The sequence below is a fragment of the Channa argus genome, chromosome 3, assembly GCF_033026475.1.
Source record: "Channa argus isolate prfri chromosome 3, Channa argus male v1.0, whole genome shotgun sequence".
Classification (NCBI taxonomy): Eukaryota; Metazoa; Chordata; class Actinopteri; order Anabantiformes; family Channidae; genus Channa; species Channa argus.
Genome location: NC_090199.1, coordinates 11,098,120 through 11,115,742, shown reverse-complemented (window position 1 = coordinate 11,115,742; position 17,623 = coordinate 11,098,120). Strand labels below are relative to the sequence as shown.

Genomic DNA, 17,623 nt, shown 5'->3' with positions numbered 1-17,623 from the left:
GCACTTGTCTCACGTTTGTCTGCCTTCAACTCACCCTCATCCTTGCTGATCACCACCAAAGGACTGGACAACTCAAGGCCTGCATCTCCGTTAGCATTGAAGGCTCTTGCTGCACACTGAACCCGGGAGCCTGCCTGGAAGTAGATTGAATCCAAGGTGATCGATTTGGTGTTGGTGAAGAAAGTGTTGGTGTCCACCTCCCTCATGGGGCTGGTAACGCCATCTGAGCCTGTAGGGGCGCTGACCAGCCAGCGGTACTGGGTGAGAGTGTCATTGATGTTCTCCGCAGAACAGATGGAACCTGTTTTATCAAAGTCGTGGTACTTAGGGTTGCAGGCCTTTAAGAGAAGGCAAAAAAAGACCGATTACACTGTATATCCTGCTTCAATGTCAATAGTTTCTGTATGATAATCCGCTCTGTTATATAGTTTTGTATAATTGGTCACTGTTAGAGCAGCATCACACTCACCGTCACACACACAACAGGGTATCCATTGGGTGGGTGGGGGCTGTCTTTGGTTTTAGCCGTGTCATCATACATGAGCAGGGAAACCACCTGGGGCACTGCAGGAAAGGTAACATCTGCTACACTGTCCATCTCTTCAATGTACACAATGGCTTTGTTCATCTAGTAAAAAAAAAAGCATCCTTAGCTGGTTATCAACCTTAACTGTAGTGTAATTCCATTACTCTTCGTGGCCAGTGTGGTTAGGTTTTTGGCTGAGTCTATAAAGAATGGATGAAGTTAGTACATTTCTGATGCAGATATTGCTGAATAGCTTTCAATAAAGGACATAACTCCCAAATCAGTTTCAGTAACGTTTAGTTTAAATGGAATTTTTTTAGTGGATGCATTTGTTCAAATCAATAACACCCACTTCACTATTTTGTCCAAACATTTCATATAGTATTCATCGGTTACAGTATACTACATGGTTCAGTGACCTTGTAAAAAAAGAGTTATTTACTTATTCTTTCATATGATTTATGAAAGGTAATAGGTTGCTCATGAAACCTCTTGAAAAGCATTTCACATGTGGTCGACAAGATAATTCTTACAGAAATGAGTATTGGGTTAAACATTCATGATTCTGATCAGTACTGAATGTTGTTGCCATGTTTGTTTTGACGGGAGTTCAGATGCAAACTTAAAATAAAGACTTGGATACAGTTTCTGTTATTAGAATAATGAATTTAGGGGAATTATGCAGCTTCATCGAAGGGCTGTACTCTCAATGTGCGTTGTAGATCAATATAATTTTTTTTAATTAATAGTAAAACCCGTAAACACAAAACAATTTAGTGGGAGGTAACCTATTTCTGTCACGTGAGCAGTGCATGCCTGATGTGGAGTACATGGGTAGAATGTCACCGTTCTTTTTATAAGTTCATCTACTGTTTGGCTCTGCTGGGACATTCCCCTCAGCATCTCATTCCAGAGGGAAAAGCTTTTTATAAGATGCTGTGGTGTAGGCATGCTGACAGAAATGCCAGCTGCTGCCTGGCTATTTTAACACAGGTCCACATTGCAGGGCACACACTCATGTGTGTTGATATACAGTAAAGTGCGGGTGCACATACAGGACTTGCTACTTGTGGTGTGTGGCGTTTGTCTCACCTGTATTTCAGCCACCATGTTGTCATCAGGCTTCATGTGCACAGTGAAGGCCTCTCTCATTTCTCTGTCACCATCATACAGGATCTCAATCTCCACATAATGTTCCTTCTCCCCCTCCTTGAACTCCACATCTTAGAAACCCAGAGGATTCAGTGAGGAATGATCAAAACATAAACATCCCTAACATAAGTTTATATCAGAAAGCACTTCTGAGCTAGGTTCTTACCCTCTGACAGTGGGTTATAGTCATCACCAGAGGTTGCAGAGCCATCCTTGGTGTGCACTCTCACCACAGAGACCTTTGAGGTGTCTCCAACACGCAGAATAGGAATCTTCACTATTGCTATATCCCCTTTCACCTGGGGCTCACGCACACTGTACTTGATCTCAGAGAAACGGATGATGGGCTCTAAAACAGGAAACATGTTCTCATTTTTTAGCAAAAATAACTTGTGTTTGAGTTTACAGTTCCAAATAGTGCTTTATGGCAGTGAAGCACATACTGTCTTTCTCATCTGTGACGATGATCAGCGCTTCCTTCTGCGCCCCGATAGAGGCTCCATATGGAGATTTGCTCTTTGGAGTTCCCAGGATCAAGCGAAACTCCTCATCCTCTTCATGAACGGAGTCGTCCATCAGACTAACCACACATGGCTTCTCGGTTTCACCTGGCAAAGAGTTAGATGTGCATCTTCAGATAAGTTCTGCGGGATGTAGGGAATCAGACTGAAAAACAGGGGGTGGGTTGTCTCACCTGGCAGGAAAGTGATGACTGATGTGTCAGTATTGGGCCTTTCGCTGTAGTCCATCATGACCTGAGCAGAACCCTGTCGAGTGTAACAGCGCACTGTAGACCTGAGACTGATGTCTCCGCTACGATACACTATAGTTTTCACCTCCCCATCGGCCTCATCCACCTTGTAGCTGCCTTCCTTGAACTGAACCTTTGGCACTGCAAAGACAGAATTTAGCCTGTGAGGTGAGTATCATTGGGTTTCAGTGAAGTTAGTGATTGAAGATTTACTAACCCATATTTATAGAATTTATAAGCATCAGTAAACATTGTTTGACTAATAAACTAATATATAACAGTATTACAAAAATTGCATCACATAGTGTTTAAGCAGATAAGAGGATAATATATATTGTTAAACAAATGCATTATAAAGCTACCATCACTGATAACATTACAGTACAGGTAATACTAGTGTATAAAAGATGTTACTTATAAATAATTAAATAATAACTTTTACATCAGCCTAAAAATAACTTTGTACGAACACAACATAAATAATAATTATATTAAATAGTAAGCAATGTCCATACAGAATAGTGTGTTATTTGCATTAACTTCCTATACTAAATAACTGAGGGGATGGATAATATGAAGGGTTTTTAAGCTTTAAAAATGTTTTACATACACACACACACATTTTTTCCCTGATCTTCTCAAACTGAAATAAACTAACCAACTAACTAATATATACCCACCAGCCAAACATACAAATTACGTTACATGTTTTGTCATATTTACCACAATCAGAATTGTTTTCTTAGTGGGGTGCTTTTATCTTTGTACTTAAAACTATAGATAATCTGCCTGAGTAACATATCTCAAGTGGTGCTTTTAGGGCAGAATTCTTGCACTTTTTCTTAAGCATTGAGTTTAGTACTTCTACCACCTCTGCACACAGTGTATGACATTTTACTGTGTGGTCACAGAATAGTCATGTTCTGCATGACAGCATTAATATTGTGGCTGATTGGTGTATGTTTGAAATTTCAGTGGAGCTCGGACATGCAATATGTATATGTTTTGTTTCTGTGTTTGACACTCACAGTCAGTGACAGTATCATTGATGGTGATAGTGGTCTTGCTTGGTTCTCCTAACACAGCGTTCATAGGCATCCGTAGTACAAGGTCGAAGGTCTCAGGCCCCTCTAGCTCCGGCTGACCCAGGTCATCCAAGATTGTCACCCTGAATGTTTGCATTGTAACTCCTGGAGCAAAGTCTAGGTTGCGACTAATGCCCACATAGTCCAGTCCAGCTGCGGGATTGAGAAGAAGCCATAAAGTAAAACTGTATAACTGTATCAAGCCTGAATTATGTTTGTCTGCTTATTTTACCTTCTGCAGAAACAGGCTCATTCTTCCTGGAGCGGACAGTGACAGTAGCCGTCTTGGACAGGTCAGTCCCTGTCCTCCAGACCTTCACTTCAACATAGCCTGCACTTTCATCCACAGTATACTCAGGTTCCCCAAAATACAGTGAGGGCTCTGTGAGATCAGGGGAAAATGATTAGACATTATATAGATTTAATGATGCTCTTAATCAACACTTTTTGTTGTGACACCCTTTGCCGACAGCACAAGAGTAATGACTCTTAGGAACAGAAAAAGCATAGATTTCCATGTTTGTGGTGAATTTTTCAGTGGATCTGAATTTTGTGACTTTGTCATCAAGTGCAAGGACAGATTGACATGAATCGCTGAGCAAGCTCCCTCATTTTTGACTCAGCACAGGAAGAGAGCTGTCATCCTTATTATCCTGTTCACCTTCAAACTTCCTCCCCCACCTACCTAAATCCAGACAGTCCTGTCTAAACTCAAGGCCAGAGGGTTGAGGAGACGCCTGAAGAATAAGGCGTGTACTTGTGTGGTAAAACCGAATGATGCATGAGTGAAGGATTGTTGTGAGGAAAGAGCATCTGATAAGCAGTACGGGGGGGAGTGGCAGAGACAGCGAGGCAACCACTCACTTTGCAAATGCAGAGGGCAAGAACACAATGTCAATTCATCTCTCTTCACTTGTGTATAAAGGTGTTTTCATCACACTATGTCCAGTCAGTGCTCTTAGACATCAACAGAGAGCTGCACATTCTGTCTATAAACTTGTGTAAAAGAAAGAAAGAGTAGAGAGAGAAATTTGAATAGTAAATGATGGTACAGGTTTCAAGTAAGGTTGTGAATGGAAGTGACTATAAGTACTTTTAATGCTTAGCAAATGATTTACTAATGCTTTAGTTGTAAGCCATCCAAGAAAACAAGATAAAGTCCTCTTCTTTTGAATAACTGTGCAGAATTTCTCACGTTCGGTTGTGCAATGTTATACTGTAACATTGTAACCCTTTATAAAGGCTTGTACTTAATTCACCTGCTGTAAAAAAAGATCATAAAGGTGAAAAGTCACCAAGCGCTGTCATAATGAAAATTTTAAAGATAAAGCAGCAGTATTAGTAAATGATAAATACTCTACTTATATAGCCTTTTATTCAAGGCGCTTCTTCGTATTCACCTATTTACACACCCACACACCAATGTGGCTGTGGCTGCCATGCAAGGTGCTCACCCGAGCCACTGGGAGCAACTCTGGGGTTCTGTGTCTCGTCCAAGCACACAAAGTCAGTAGGGACCAGGAATGGAACCACTGACCCTGGGGTCCATGGGGTCCTTACCAAATGGGCTACTGAGTACTGATATGTATCTTATGATTGCCAAAATAACTCATTTATCCTATTATATCTGAAGTTTATTTTTTAACAGCAACAAACTGACATTTCTGGGCCTTGTGTTCACTTTATGTCTTATGGATTTCACATTATTTGTATTGCACACTATTCTTTAAGTGTCAATTATTTTCATTGTTCCGCAAACGTCATAAGCAATTTAAAAGTAATGCAGCTCAGCTCAAGGCCTTTGTTGGATGCATCAAGCAATACATTAAAGGAAATCACAAATCACATTCCTAATACAGTTAACATGACAGGTGTGAGTTCACAATGGTATTCACATTATATACTGCATATAAATCACACAAAACAACAAATTAATTTTACAGTTTTAGCCTGACAACATCTGGTCTATTCTAATGATTTGAAATGGGTTTTTTTTTGGAAGTGATAAATCTGTACGGCAAAACACTTAAATTTTCACAAGCAAGCAGGTCTCAATTATTGGTACTTGAGCAGAAATGGCTGATCTAGAGTTTATTTAGAAGCCGAGTGATGCTGCTACAGATAACTGATAGTGTGGGAAGGATTTCTGGCACACTTTCAATGCCCTCCACCCTCCAAGCCATCTAGTGAGATGAATGAGGAGGAGAAATAAGTGCCAACATGGCAACTTTAAATATCAGTGGGAGGAAGAACCAGACAAACAGAAAACAATAGAGGCTTGATGCTGGCGAGACTCCAAACTTCAAGTTTGCTCAGGCAGACAGATGGTCTTTTTCACACATACACACACACACACACACACACAGACACACACAGAATCAGATTTATGGTGGGGTGTTACCTCAGGACCCACCAAGAAGCGGAACCACAATAGAGCTTTACACTGAAACATCTTCTTGTCTCTTCACACGTCTGGGAATGCACGCTGGTTGTTTATATGTAAAGGTAAATTGTACTCCTTTTGCAAACTGCATGGGAGGGATTTGAGAAGGCCTGTCACTACAACATGCAAGCGCAGGAAACTTGCCTTGGTGAAAGGTAGAGTGCAGAATTGTGAGTGCAATAGAGAAAACGTGTCTGGTATTTCAGCTGGCCACAGAAAAAAGAAATTATAGGCCTCCAGGTTTTAAGAACTTGAATAAGAAACTACCAAGCAAGTCATTTGACCGATCAAATCAAACCAATGATTTGTCCCGATTTATAGTATTTGTTAAAACCACATCTATCTCAATCTAAAAATAAAAATTCACTCAGTCTGATATATTTAGCAACAATGCAACAAATACAATGAAACATAGGCACAGAGTAAAAACATGCCAATCATCTGGATTCCCTGCACAGTAGTCTCTCTCTGGCTCTGGGGGCCAATGTTCATCCCAACACCTGTCTATTGTTTCCTTTCCTGTTCTTATTTCTAAGAGTCAGTGTGAGGGGGCTGAATAAAGCAGACTATAAATATAGAAGTTACACTTAGGGATGGTAAAGGCAATGAGCTTGACAAATACTGTGAATCCAGTAAAGCAGTAACCAGGGCTTTTGTTTTGGCGACTGTGGTTATGGTGCTGTCTGCGCGCCTTCTGTGGATTAATATCAGATTGGTAAAATAGAGCATCAAAGGCAACAGGATCACTATCACCTGCTCCCACAGACGTCTATAGCACGGTAAATACAGCACATGACGCAGTCCCTCCTCGATCGAAGCTGAAAAAAGTACTAAACTAAAACTATCTGTTAAAGCACACACACAGTGCAGAAAACCTGTGAAATACTGAAACTGAGAAGTGAAATTGTAATTGTGCAGAAGAGAAGTGATATGAGCACCATGTTCACTGTCAGGCAGCATGTGTGACATTGTTTTACTGCATGTATGCTTTTGTTGGCATGTTAATCAGCAGCTATTACAAAATAAAACTTTTTTTTGTCACAAGCAACGGGCATCAGTTTGTTTTCATGCAGTTGGCTATTAGTCACAGATCAGATGAATGAATCAGTGTAATGTTTCATATTAATGCTATAGTCTTTTGCTCACTGGCATTTGTCAGCATCTTTATATCTTGCTATATCTAATCCACCACCTAACCTTTAAATGTGTTAACTGTAGGTTTGTCCTGCTCATCTGACATTACTGGTGATTAATGATTACTCATTTAGGTTTGCAGGTTAACAACTGTTGCACTCACCATCATCACTGTCTGCCAAGATGGTGACCTTGGCGGTCGGAAAGTTGCTGCCCACCTGGCCGCCCATAGGCATACTGAGGCTGACATTGAAACTCTCTTCCTCCTCATACAGGGAGTCATCAATGATGATGATGCGACAGAGCTTCTCACGCTCATCCTTGTCGAAGCGCAGAACGCTGGTGTGATCCTCAGGTCGGGTGATGTAATCAGAGTAGGACAGGACGGTGCTCGGTATGGTGCCTGTGGCAGTGGCTGAGGGAATTATGGGAGCAGAGGGAGGATACTGGGTGACATTTAGCCATTACTGAAGGGTCACTGGGCCATTACAAAATCAAGGCAAAGCTGCACCTGTTAACAAGAACTATTAACACTGGTAAAAACAGAAGGAAAAACAATTATAACCATAGGCAACTGGCAGTTTAGGAGAGTCCCTACAAACATTTCCATATTCACTAGCTCACTACTGTACTACTGTAATTATCTTTATGGAGTTATTATTAATTCTATCAATGTCTTCGAAGTGTTTGATGCTTGTTTAATCCCTGTTAAATGTGTTATTAACATATATGTAATTCTTTCTTTGAAGAAGATGCTGACTTCATATCTCACCTTGCTGAGTGTAACAAACCACCATGAGTTCCTGGCTAGCATCTCCTGAGCGTCGCACCGGCACTAACAGCTCGCCAATATCCTCCTCAATCTTAAACTCATCTTGAGGGATGAACACAGTTGATTCTGTTTTGGGATATGACGAATACATATTAAGAAAAATAATCTTTAGTGGAAAGGCTTTGTTCGGATGACTCCAATATTAGATTCCTACCATCTCCTGGGTCCACAATCTCCACTGTTGCGGTGTCAGGAAACTCCAGCACTGCCATGACTGGGTCTGACAGCTGTATCTCAAAGGTCTCTGAGGTCTCAAATTCCTGGTCTGTGAAAATCTTCACTTTCCAGGTAGCTGTGGTCTGACCAGGGTTGAACTGAACTTGTTTCTGGGATTTTCCTCGGAAGTCCTTATCCTTTTCAGCTGTACCATCCTTAGTGGCAATACCTGGGAGGAAGGCAATCGCAGCTTTTGAGATCTGACACAAATGGGTTGATTTCAGTATATCTCTAAGAGCACTCGGATTGGATCGTTTCTCCTAAAACTTAAAATATAAATAATTTATAAATCTGCAACATTGTGACCAGCATGTTGTCTTTCCCCTTGGAAAGATCAGAACTTAAACAAGAGGTCCACTCAAACAAGAAAACAAAATTCTGGAGTTTCAGATTTTTCTTTAGTTTAACTACACAGGTAAACTGAGGAAATCCTGCAGCCTTAAAGGAATCTGCACACGTTTTAAATAAGGGGTTATATTGATGTTTTATAGCATGACTAGCCTTTAAATAGGCACATAAATAATATAGTACAGTCTAAGGGAACAGTTTAAATGGCAATAACTCTTTGTTAAATTGTCAGTTTAATAAGAACATATTGTCTTGTACCATCATCCTTTAGATCAATTTATTAGTGAGTGCTACAGAAATTTTGACTCTGCTGAAAACAAGAAGAAAAAACAAAAACAAGTTTTCTTTTTCAAAATTTAAGAATAAAAAATCCATATATACAGCAATTGCATCACTCTTTAGCTAACATCACTAAGCATATACACATCTATATACACAAATAAAGTTAATTTATTGAATTTAAAATCTTATCCAGTCCAAAGTCCAAGCACCAGCACAGATGTTTAAGAAATTGGCAACTCTTACTGATGAAAGAGGTTTCCCCCAGGTAGCCTCTGCGTTTCAGTGTCACTTCTAGGAATTTGGCATCTTCGTCCACTAAGTAGTACTCCCTCTCCAGAGAGATCCAGGCCCAGTTGAGCCGGAAAGGCTGAGGTTTTAATTTGTTTCCACCTAAAGACAGAAAAAAGGGTGAATGCAAGAGGACTTTATCCGAAAGACCTTCACAGTACAATAAAGAAAGCGGCCTATTTTGTTCACATTAGGAGCCAGCGAGGCATATAAACTGCAAGGATAAAAAGTCAAAGTCAAAGAGCATTTTAATTTTGGAAGGGAAACACGATAACTTAATACCAGGGCTTCTGTAGACGTTCTGTCTCATCCGCCTCCACCAAATGCTTTGTCTTATTGTCTGCTCTTTCTGTAGGAAATTTTCATCTGCTTATGGACGATTCTGTCAAAGGTTTAATATTAATTTGTTATTTAACTTAAATTTAAAACACCTCAGAACTTTATTTAGAATTTTATCTATAATCCAAACTATCTCATGACTCACATTGTGAGTTCAGCTTTGGTCATGACTTGATACCCACCCACGGGTTCAGAGATATTTAAGATTAAGGGTTGTGCTGAATGATGCAAATGTTTTTTTCAGGTATTTTTTTCAGACTGGTGACCTGGGACTTGTGATGTAAAATGGGTCAGTCATAGTGGATTCTTTGACACAGGGAGGTTAAAGAGGGTTGTCCCTCTTTAGTCTTGCATGGCCGGTCACCCTGAAAGCAGCCATGTTGACTTACCTCTGCACTTTACCAGGTCAGACAATGTATATCCTGCAGTTTGTTAGGACAGGCATAGTATTTTAAAATGAATGATTTATTACTTGGGCTGATGTAAGTCTTAACAGAATGGTGAACTGGATGTCATACCAGTGAAAAGGACACAAGAAAAAGCAAACAGTGTGCAGAGAACAATGCCAAGGAGCCTCTGCTTGTCCACACAATAAACCAGCATTCAGCTCAGTTTTGCCTCAGTGAGGAAGAAAAAGACCGCAGCCTTTATGCTATTTGACAGCTGAGAATGAAAACACTTGGTGGTTGAGTCTTAGTATACAGGAAGAGAAGGTGTTACTTCCTTAAACCCACATGTCAACACTGAGACCAGATCCACTCATTACAGGGACAAACCATACTCTCTAAGGAGGAGTGTGTTCAGATAGAAGTGATAAGCCGACTATACTATAGTATATAGTATATACTATACTTTTCTAGAAGTATAATGAAAATAGTTGATCATCTTTATTGAGATTAAATATTTGGAAAATGTGATGATGGTTCAAAAAGTTCTGAAGTTAGGTTTAAAAAATACCTATCACACACAGACCAACACATAAATCACGTATTGCCCTTGTGAAGCCTGCACTGGTTTAGAACAGGCGACATGGGGGAGGCAGAGCCTGTCGGACACAGTCACTCTCAACCATACTTCATGCTCAGGTTTCCAACAGTCATGGCTAAAAATACAGGAAACACATATCATGTCTGTTTCTACTTACCCTGAAATTCTTCATGTGTTGTACAGTACATACATAAAATGACTGAGATCACATGCCTTTGTTATCCCTGAATTCTGCTTAGTGGTTAATTTTCTGACTGATTAGATTTTTGCTCAGTTTGCACTCAAGAAGGAATCAAATCCTTGTCTGCACAAAAGAACGCCCGCATTTCAGCCTGATGTACAGTCACAGTCAAAAGAAAGTCTTTAACAAGCTAAAATGATCAGATTGTTTCTGTGCTACAGAAAGTGTGTCTTGGCGGCCGGCCCCGTTTGGAGACGATATAAAGAGAAGCTTAGTCAGCAGCAATCAGCAGGGATTATCAAATGAACATGGCCAAGACAAAAAGCTGCCTCTGTTTTGCCATTGGCCAATCAGACAGCTTTAGGTTTCTGTAGTGATAAGAGGAGTAAAACAATGGAGTTTTTATGAATGAGAGAGATTTGAGCTTCCACTGGCATTTCATAGGCTAAAAGTCTGTACTGTGCACTTACAGTGCATAAACATAAATATTTATGAACTTCTGCTTAACGGTAGTTCAGTTACTGTTTGGAGAAATGATGAAACAGGCTTAGCTGTGACTGACTGGAACAAACAGCAGATGACATGTGTTAGAGACACAAGTAGGATTATACATGTGAAATCTTTTAAGGACATTGTATGTCTGCCACCATGGTCATATTGTAGCATCTTTTTCAAGGACTTTTATTAGGTGAGTTTTTTTTTTTAATGAAATCACAATTGGCTCATTCTTAGAGCTCTAATTAAATTTAATTTCCTTTTGTTTGTTTGGCAAAAACTTACCTACTGGAATTGTTTTGGAGGTCTCAGATGCTTATTCTAAAATACTAAACATTTACTTTTTTATATTTTAAGGCCAATAACCAAATAAATATATGGTCTTGTTTGTTCTAACCAAAAGAAAAAAGCAATGTGAGTAAGTGACATCTGCTTGGTGAACTTTCCCTTTGGTGTAGCACCAGCACAGCAAATTACATTTGTCCAGTTTCACTTCTGCCATCGTTGTTCAGAATGCTAGTTTCATGTGTTTGTCTTTTTTCATATCCCTTCCTCAGGCTTCACTCTACTTTGCTGTTTCACCACACAACCTGGATCAAGATCATCAAAGCAAAAATCTCCCTCTTTCCTTCTCGCTTCCACAGGAGCCCTCTTCCCGCCAGATTCCCAGATTATGTGGAGCAGCATGACAGCTGTACTCCACAAACCCTCCTCCAACTCCATGTTCCCCTCTGTCTCTGTGTTGCCTTTGTTCGCTCAAGGGATGAACAACTGAAAGAGACAGCAGGCCACAGTCTGGGTGGGCCACATCTACAACCATGGCATGCCTCCCTGCCTGCCTCCACTTTGTTCACACCAGTGTAGGAGAGAGAGAAATCTCCCTTTCTTTGACTTCTTTTGTACATGCTGTCAGACGTTGAGGCTGGAGTTGGTATGAGCCTTAATAAATCAAGAAGTAATCAAGAAGCCAGACTTCCCTGAAACTCTGTAGGGCTTCAGAGGGAGATGTGAGCGGCTTAGCCTTCCCACAGTAAAGACCTAGGAGAAAAATAGTAGCAAACATACAGGTCCAATAGCTGCTCTCACATGAAATTAAACATGATTTGTGGCGTAATTTATTACAGTTTTTATGGCACACATACTATAATAGACTGGTCATCAAATCCAATACACACAGTAGCTGCCTGGCTCAGCTCATATTACCATTAGCTTTTCAAACTGACAATCATTATAATTTCTGTTGGGATGAAAAGTTTTATAGGTGAAACATATTTCTAAATGTCCCTGTTAGCAGCTATTTAATCTATTAGCTTCAGTGTGATTGATGCTAATTACTTACACAGAAGCAGTGATGGAACCGTGAGTATGAAAACATTTTCTGTTTTAGGAACTGAGTGAGACTAACAGGATCTTCTCCAAAACCTGGTTAAAGCTGCGTCAGATATTTCAGAGCACTAGGTCACACAGTAGCTTTCTACAAAGTGACACCTAGGTTATTTTGGTGCAGAATTTAACTAAACATAATCAGAAAACACAAAGTTGTAGAACTAAATATTTTACATATAGGAACAACTTAGGAGAATGGCTCAGAAATGCTGTAGCTGTTGTTGTAATGTAAAATGTAAAAATGTAAATATCCAATATCTTGTATCAACAAGCCACATCAAATCATATGCAGAGCATCACAGCCTCAGATTTTCCCTTTGCCATCGTCCTTTGACAGCACATTCTTCATCAGCTCATATTTACACAGCCGTGCTGGCTGCACCATACATAGAGGCAGTGGGTCAACATGAGGCTTTGACGTTCACCAACATGATGCAAGGAAGAGCAACCTTCTAAGAATATCCTCATCAAATGACAAGCATAGCCATTACTGCATTCCCTCATTAATCATCTGGTTTATATAAATACTGGGTAGGTTCCAGTCAGCTATGATGGGTATTTAAATATCAAAGTATTTTTTTGAAGTAACTTCCATTAAATCACAGAGACATCAAAGAGCGATGCAAACAGAAGAACATCAACTCTTTCTCTTCTTTATCTGGTAGTTTTTAAGGATTTTCACAATGTGAAAGCAAAGCTCTTTTTTCTCAAGAATTCCTCTTAGGAACGCTGCACACTTAAATCCATTGATAACTGTAAGTATTACCTTAGGAAAACCACTGTAAGCAACACATTGCAACAGTATGCTGCAAATTCTATATTATAAGGGTCTGCAAACTACATCCTTCTTGACCTTGTTTGCCTTAAATCTGAAAACAGAACAAATGTGGAATTGTCGTGTGTCATTAATATTGTTTACCAAACTTTTATGTGAAGAATGATGTCCTGAGTCCTAAGTGTTGATGGAAGAAAAACAGATATAAACCAAAAGGACATGATTTTCACCGTCCAGTTTCACACCATGGCTGCACAGATGTTGACACCACTGATTATCTCTAAATCAAATCCGGACACAAGTTGACCCATTAATATACCTTTTGTGACACGTCCCAAACCCATACCTATAATTAAACACAGGAGTTGCAATCGCTCACTTTAAAACTCTTTTATCTAAGGCTTGACTAATAACTGGTCTAAGACCAGTAAGCACTGGAGCAGTAAGATCCCACTTGGTGCTGTTGCCCCAAAGATAACAATTTTTATATTAATTATGTGCACATATTCAAAGTGAAAACTTTTCAAAAAAAAGTTTTCTGTTCATTTCTAACAAATTTCATGACAACTCAACAGAACATTGATGTTGATGCATTTCACATAAAGTCAAAGTTAAGACCCTTACAGAGGTGGGGAATCCCTGTGATCAGTTCAAATACTGTAATGTTTCAGCCTAAATCAAAGTACTGAACCAAGTCACAATATGACAAATCAACATTTGCCATCCCTCGAGCTATGCCACTAGTATGGCTAAAAAAATGACAAGGAAAGGAAAGCGGGTAACTCAATGACTGCTTGGCTTGGTGCAGCAACAGCTTTGCCATATGAGAGCAGATAAGAATAACCACTGGAACCATACATCATACCTCTGAGCTCCAGCAGCCCTTCAACCACCATAAATTAAGTCTGAAGAAAAAGTACAAGAAAAGAAAGACAGACAGAGAATGAGGAAAAACCAAGCCCCAGGGAAAGCAACTAGAGGAAAACCTGAGAGGAAAAAGAAAAGACATAAATCGACGGGATGTGAAAAAGAAGTGTTGAACAAAATTAAGGAGAATAGCAATATCATGAAGGGGTGTTAGAAGAGAAGGGTAGAGAGCAAGATGAGAGTGGGGTGAGGTGGAAAGGAGAAAGGATTTAGCTTCTTCTGGTCACAGGGGGCCCAGACTGTGGCACCATCAGCCACTAAATCTTTTGTTGGCTGTTGACATGGTTTGACATGTAGGAACAAAACACAGTTAGGAAGTAGGGGTGTAACATGGCTGTGTCAGTCAGAATAAACCCACTGTACTGACAAATTTTAACTACACACAAGGAATGCATGAATGAACGAATGAATGAATGGGTATTTGATTCCTTTCTTGACATTGCTACTTGTTCTGGAAAAGGGACTCTCCAGAGGAAGCACTTCCACAGTGGAAGTGAGCAGGTTATCGGGCTATCTGAGATTGAATTAGATTTCTGTGGCGCTAAGAGTGGGGTGACAGAGGGCTTTGAAAGGGGATCCCTTTGGAGCCTTCCTTCTCACGTACACACCTGTTTGCTCGGGATACTACCTCACTTCCAGGCCCTGGTCTGTCTGTGGCCTTGGAGACTCCAGACTCCAAGGAAGTGCATTCCTGTCCGAGCTCTGAATGATCACATAACACTCAACCCACTGGTTTCTATGATATCTCGGCAAAGCTGGAGACTATATTGTTTTTATTACACAGAGATTAGTTAAGTATAATTTTCACCTTATTTCTTAACCAGGGTAGTTGGGGTTTTATAAATGTTCATCCTAAGCCTATGTTGCACCTAAGATCAGCAAGAACCGATGTTTCCAAAGATTAATACACTCCATACTCTACAAATATGACATATACTGTAAATACTTTACCAATCCCACTTCTTACAAATGAACAGAAACCTACAGATGTCCCATCATGTCTGATGGTAAATAAGGATTTCTCCTCTTTGCCTGTGGCTCACTGGGCTGATGGACAAATATATATGCAAGTTGTGCAGCCACTTGTAAGAACAAGTATTTATAGCCTCAGTATCCTGGTCTTTGAATGGCTGTAGGGTGTCTCTGAGCAGGTCACCTGGTTATTGCTTTTCCAAAAGGAACCTCCAGCACTCAGAGACTTGTTTTTCTGATCATTGTCAAATAACCATGAATGTCAAATTTCTGCAAAACAAATCTCCCGTTCAACCCATTGATCACAGTTCCTCTAACTGTCTCTGCAACACTCACATCAAAGCTGTAGAGTTACAGTATACAAAAAGGAGTGAAGTAGTTTTGTCTTTATGTGTACAGTGTGCATATAAATACACCTTTTCTAGATTTCTACATTTTCTAGAAATTTCTTTAGTGGAACCGACTAAATAAAAGTTTGAGAACCCAACAATCAATTTTTTTATTATTGTAGGCCCACTTATGTTTTTTCCTATTTCCTATACTATTTTATATTTCTATGCCACATTTAGACTGCTTGATATGTCTTGACTTGACAGAGCTAACCTTCTCCTCAAGAGGATAGAACTTAACCACCGACCAGCATGTTCACACTCCCGGCTCATGGCATGAAACTAAATGTTCACTCCTGACCTGTTACTAAAACACACTTGCTACACAGTTATGACAACCATATGTCAGCTGTGCCTGGCCTCTCACGCTGTTACTTCACAACCGGTACATTACATCTCTGATTAAGATCTTACTGTATCTGCAGACACCTAAATTTACTTGCACGCTGGCAACATTTGACCCCATAGGCTTTTATGGTATACTAAACTGTTAAACTGTTATGGTGCTACGGTCTATTATGATTTGTGTGTATTCTTGAACCAGTTGTAAAGCAGTGCCACTTCAGTGCATGTAGTGGCAGGTACCTTTAAAGGCTGTTAAGACACTTTAGCAGCTGCCCCATATCATTACATCTGAAGAAAACGTCCTCACAACGAAGCAGTGCTTCACATATAAACAGTCTTTGCTAAATTGCTCTAGAAATGTTTTACCTATGTAGAAAACAAGACTAAACTCAATTCAGTGTTAAAAAAGCAACAACCAATATTGATGAAAGTGGATCAAAGCCTGTTAGATTATTGTGTTAAAATCCCACGTAGAAAGGAATCTGAGAAACAGAGAACATGTAACGTATTAGCCGCTATTATTCTAAGCTTAACAATTATTCATTGTAATCACTTTGTACTATAGGAGCAAAGCCTTTAAAGTTCTTTTCCCTTTAAAAGTCATTCAATTCCATTCAATGAATGTACATTTTAAAACTGTGAAGTATTCTAATGGAGGCCAATTTAGCTGCATTATCTTGCACATCATCATTGTCCCATGGGTTTGCTTCCACACAAATAGCTCCCCTTCTTAGATTTATTAGCAGATAGCCTGATCATTAGCATGCTCTCCACTTGCATGTCCCTACATGTCCAGGTTCTTCCCTAGTGGTCACGTCTTCAGCACTTCACATTAGTGATTCACAAGTTGACTCATTTTGCTTTTATCTGTTATTTGATCTTTTTCCTGGATGGGCCTGTTTGTGTGTCTGTGAACTGTGAATGTGTATGTGCAGTGGTGAGTGTGCAGGTGAGCATTTGTTAACCAGTGGGTCTATTGTGTGGAATAATATTAGCGTATTCTTTTATTACATGTACTGTGTGTTGTGCCTAAGACACTAACTAAGGCACTCACTGTGTGTTTCCTATGTGAACTGTGGTCATGCAGAAACATGGTTTTGTTTTGTGCATCGGTCTCCACCACTGCACCTGGTTCAGCTGAGTTGACTGGAAGCTTAAATAATGTTGGAAAGCAAACAGAAAAAGGACTGTTGAGCTAATTGAAGCCCTTGTGCCTCTTTCCTGTGGTTCAACCTGGATTTAAAGACACAATCGCCAACCATCTTTGCTCCAGTTAGATTAATAGGTCTCAGAGGTAAAGATAAAGAAACACTGGCAACAATACTGATGCACAGCTGCGATTATAGACAAATAACAAATAACTATTTCAACCAAGGCTGCTCACCCTCATAAAATTGTATGATCACTTGCGCCACTTGCAGACTGGAAAAAGACTTAATTTGTGGGCAACTGACTAAGGGTACTATGAAGCTTTACTTTGGGGAGAAAAAAAGCACTTATTTGGACCCACATATTCTGGTCCTTTCTTCTAACTAGCCCTATTGGTGATGGAAGTATTAGCTTTAACATGGACCTCCATCCAAAGCTTTGTATTTTATAGCTGATACTGAAAAGCCAAATGATACAAGTTCAATTTTGTTGCTTTGCATTCATTACATTTCTTATGCTACATATGTCAGACGTGACAACACACGGGGCTTTTACATTATAATATAACCATGCTTATCAGATTCTTTTAGGAAAATTCATAAGTGTAAGCATGATAAGTAC

General features: G+C 39.8%; 1 protein-coding gene across 1 annotated transcript in view; it reads right to left on the bottom strand.

Annotated features, from left to right (window-relative positions):
* The window catches only part of frem3 (Fras1 related extracellular matrix 3), a 29,066-nt gene that overhangs the window by 4,742 nt on the left and 6,701 nt on the right, over nucleotides 1–17,623 (bottom strand). The window contains exons 3-14 of the mRNA XM_067498612.1: nucleotides 9,013–9,159; nucleotides 8,078–8,308; nucleotides 7,864–7,989; nucleotides 7,255–7,506; nucleotides 3,747–3,896; nucleotides 3,458–3,667; nucleotides 2,373–2,570; nucleotides 2,122–2,286; nucleotides 1,845–2,027; nucleotides 1,619–1,749; nucleotides 470–628; nucleotides 35–338 (exon numbers count right to left, since the gene is read on the bottom strand). Coding sequence (XP_067354713.1) covers nucleotides 35–338; nucleotides 470–628; nucleotides 1,619–1,749; nucleotides 1,845–2,027; nucleotides 2,122–2,286; nucleotides 2,373–2,570; nucleotides 3,458–3,667; nucleotides 3,747–3,896; nucleotides 7,255–7,506; nucleotides 7,864–7,989; nucleotides 8,078–8,308; nucleotides 9,013–9,159 — 2,256 coding nt within the window. The remainder of the gene's footprint in view (nucleotides 1–34; nucleotides 339–469; nucleotides 629–1,618; nucleotides 1,750–1,844; nucleotides 2,028–2,121; nucleotides 2,287–2,372; nucleotides 2,571–3,457; nucleotides 3,668–3,746; nucleotides 3,897–7,254; nucleotides 7,507–7,863; nucleotides 7,990–8,077; nucleotides 8,309–9,012; nucleotides 9,160–17,623) is intronic.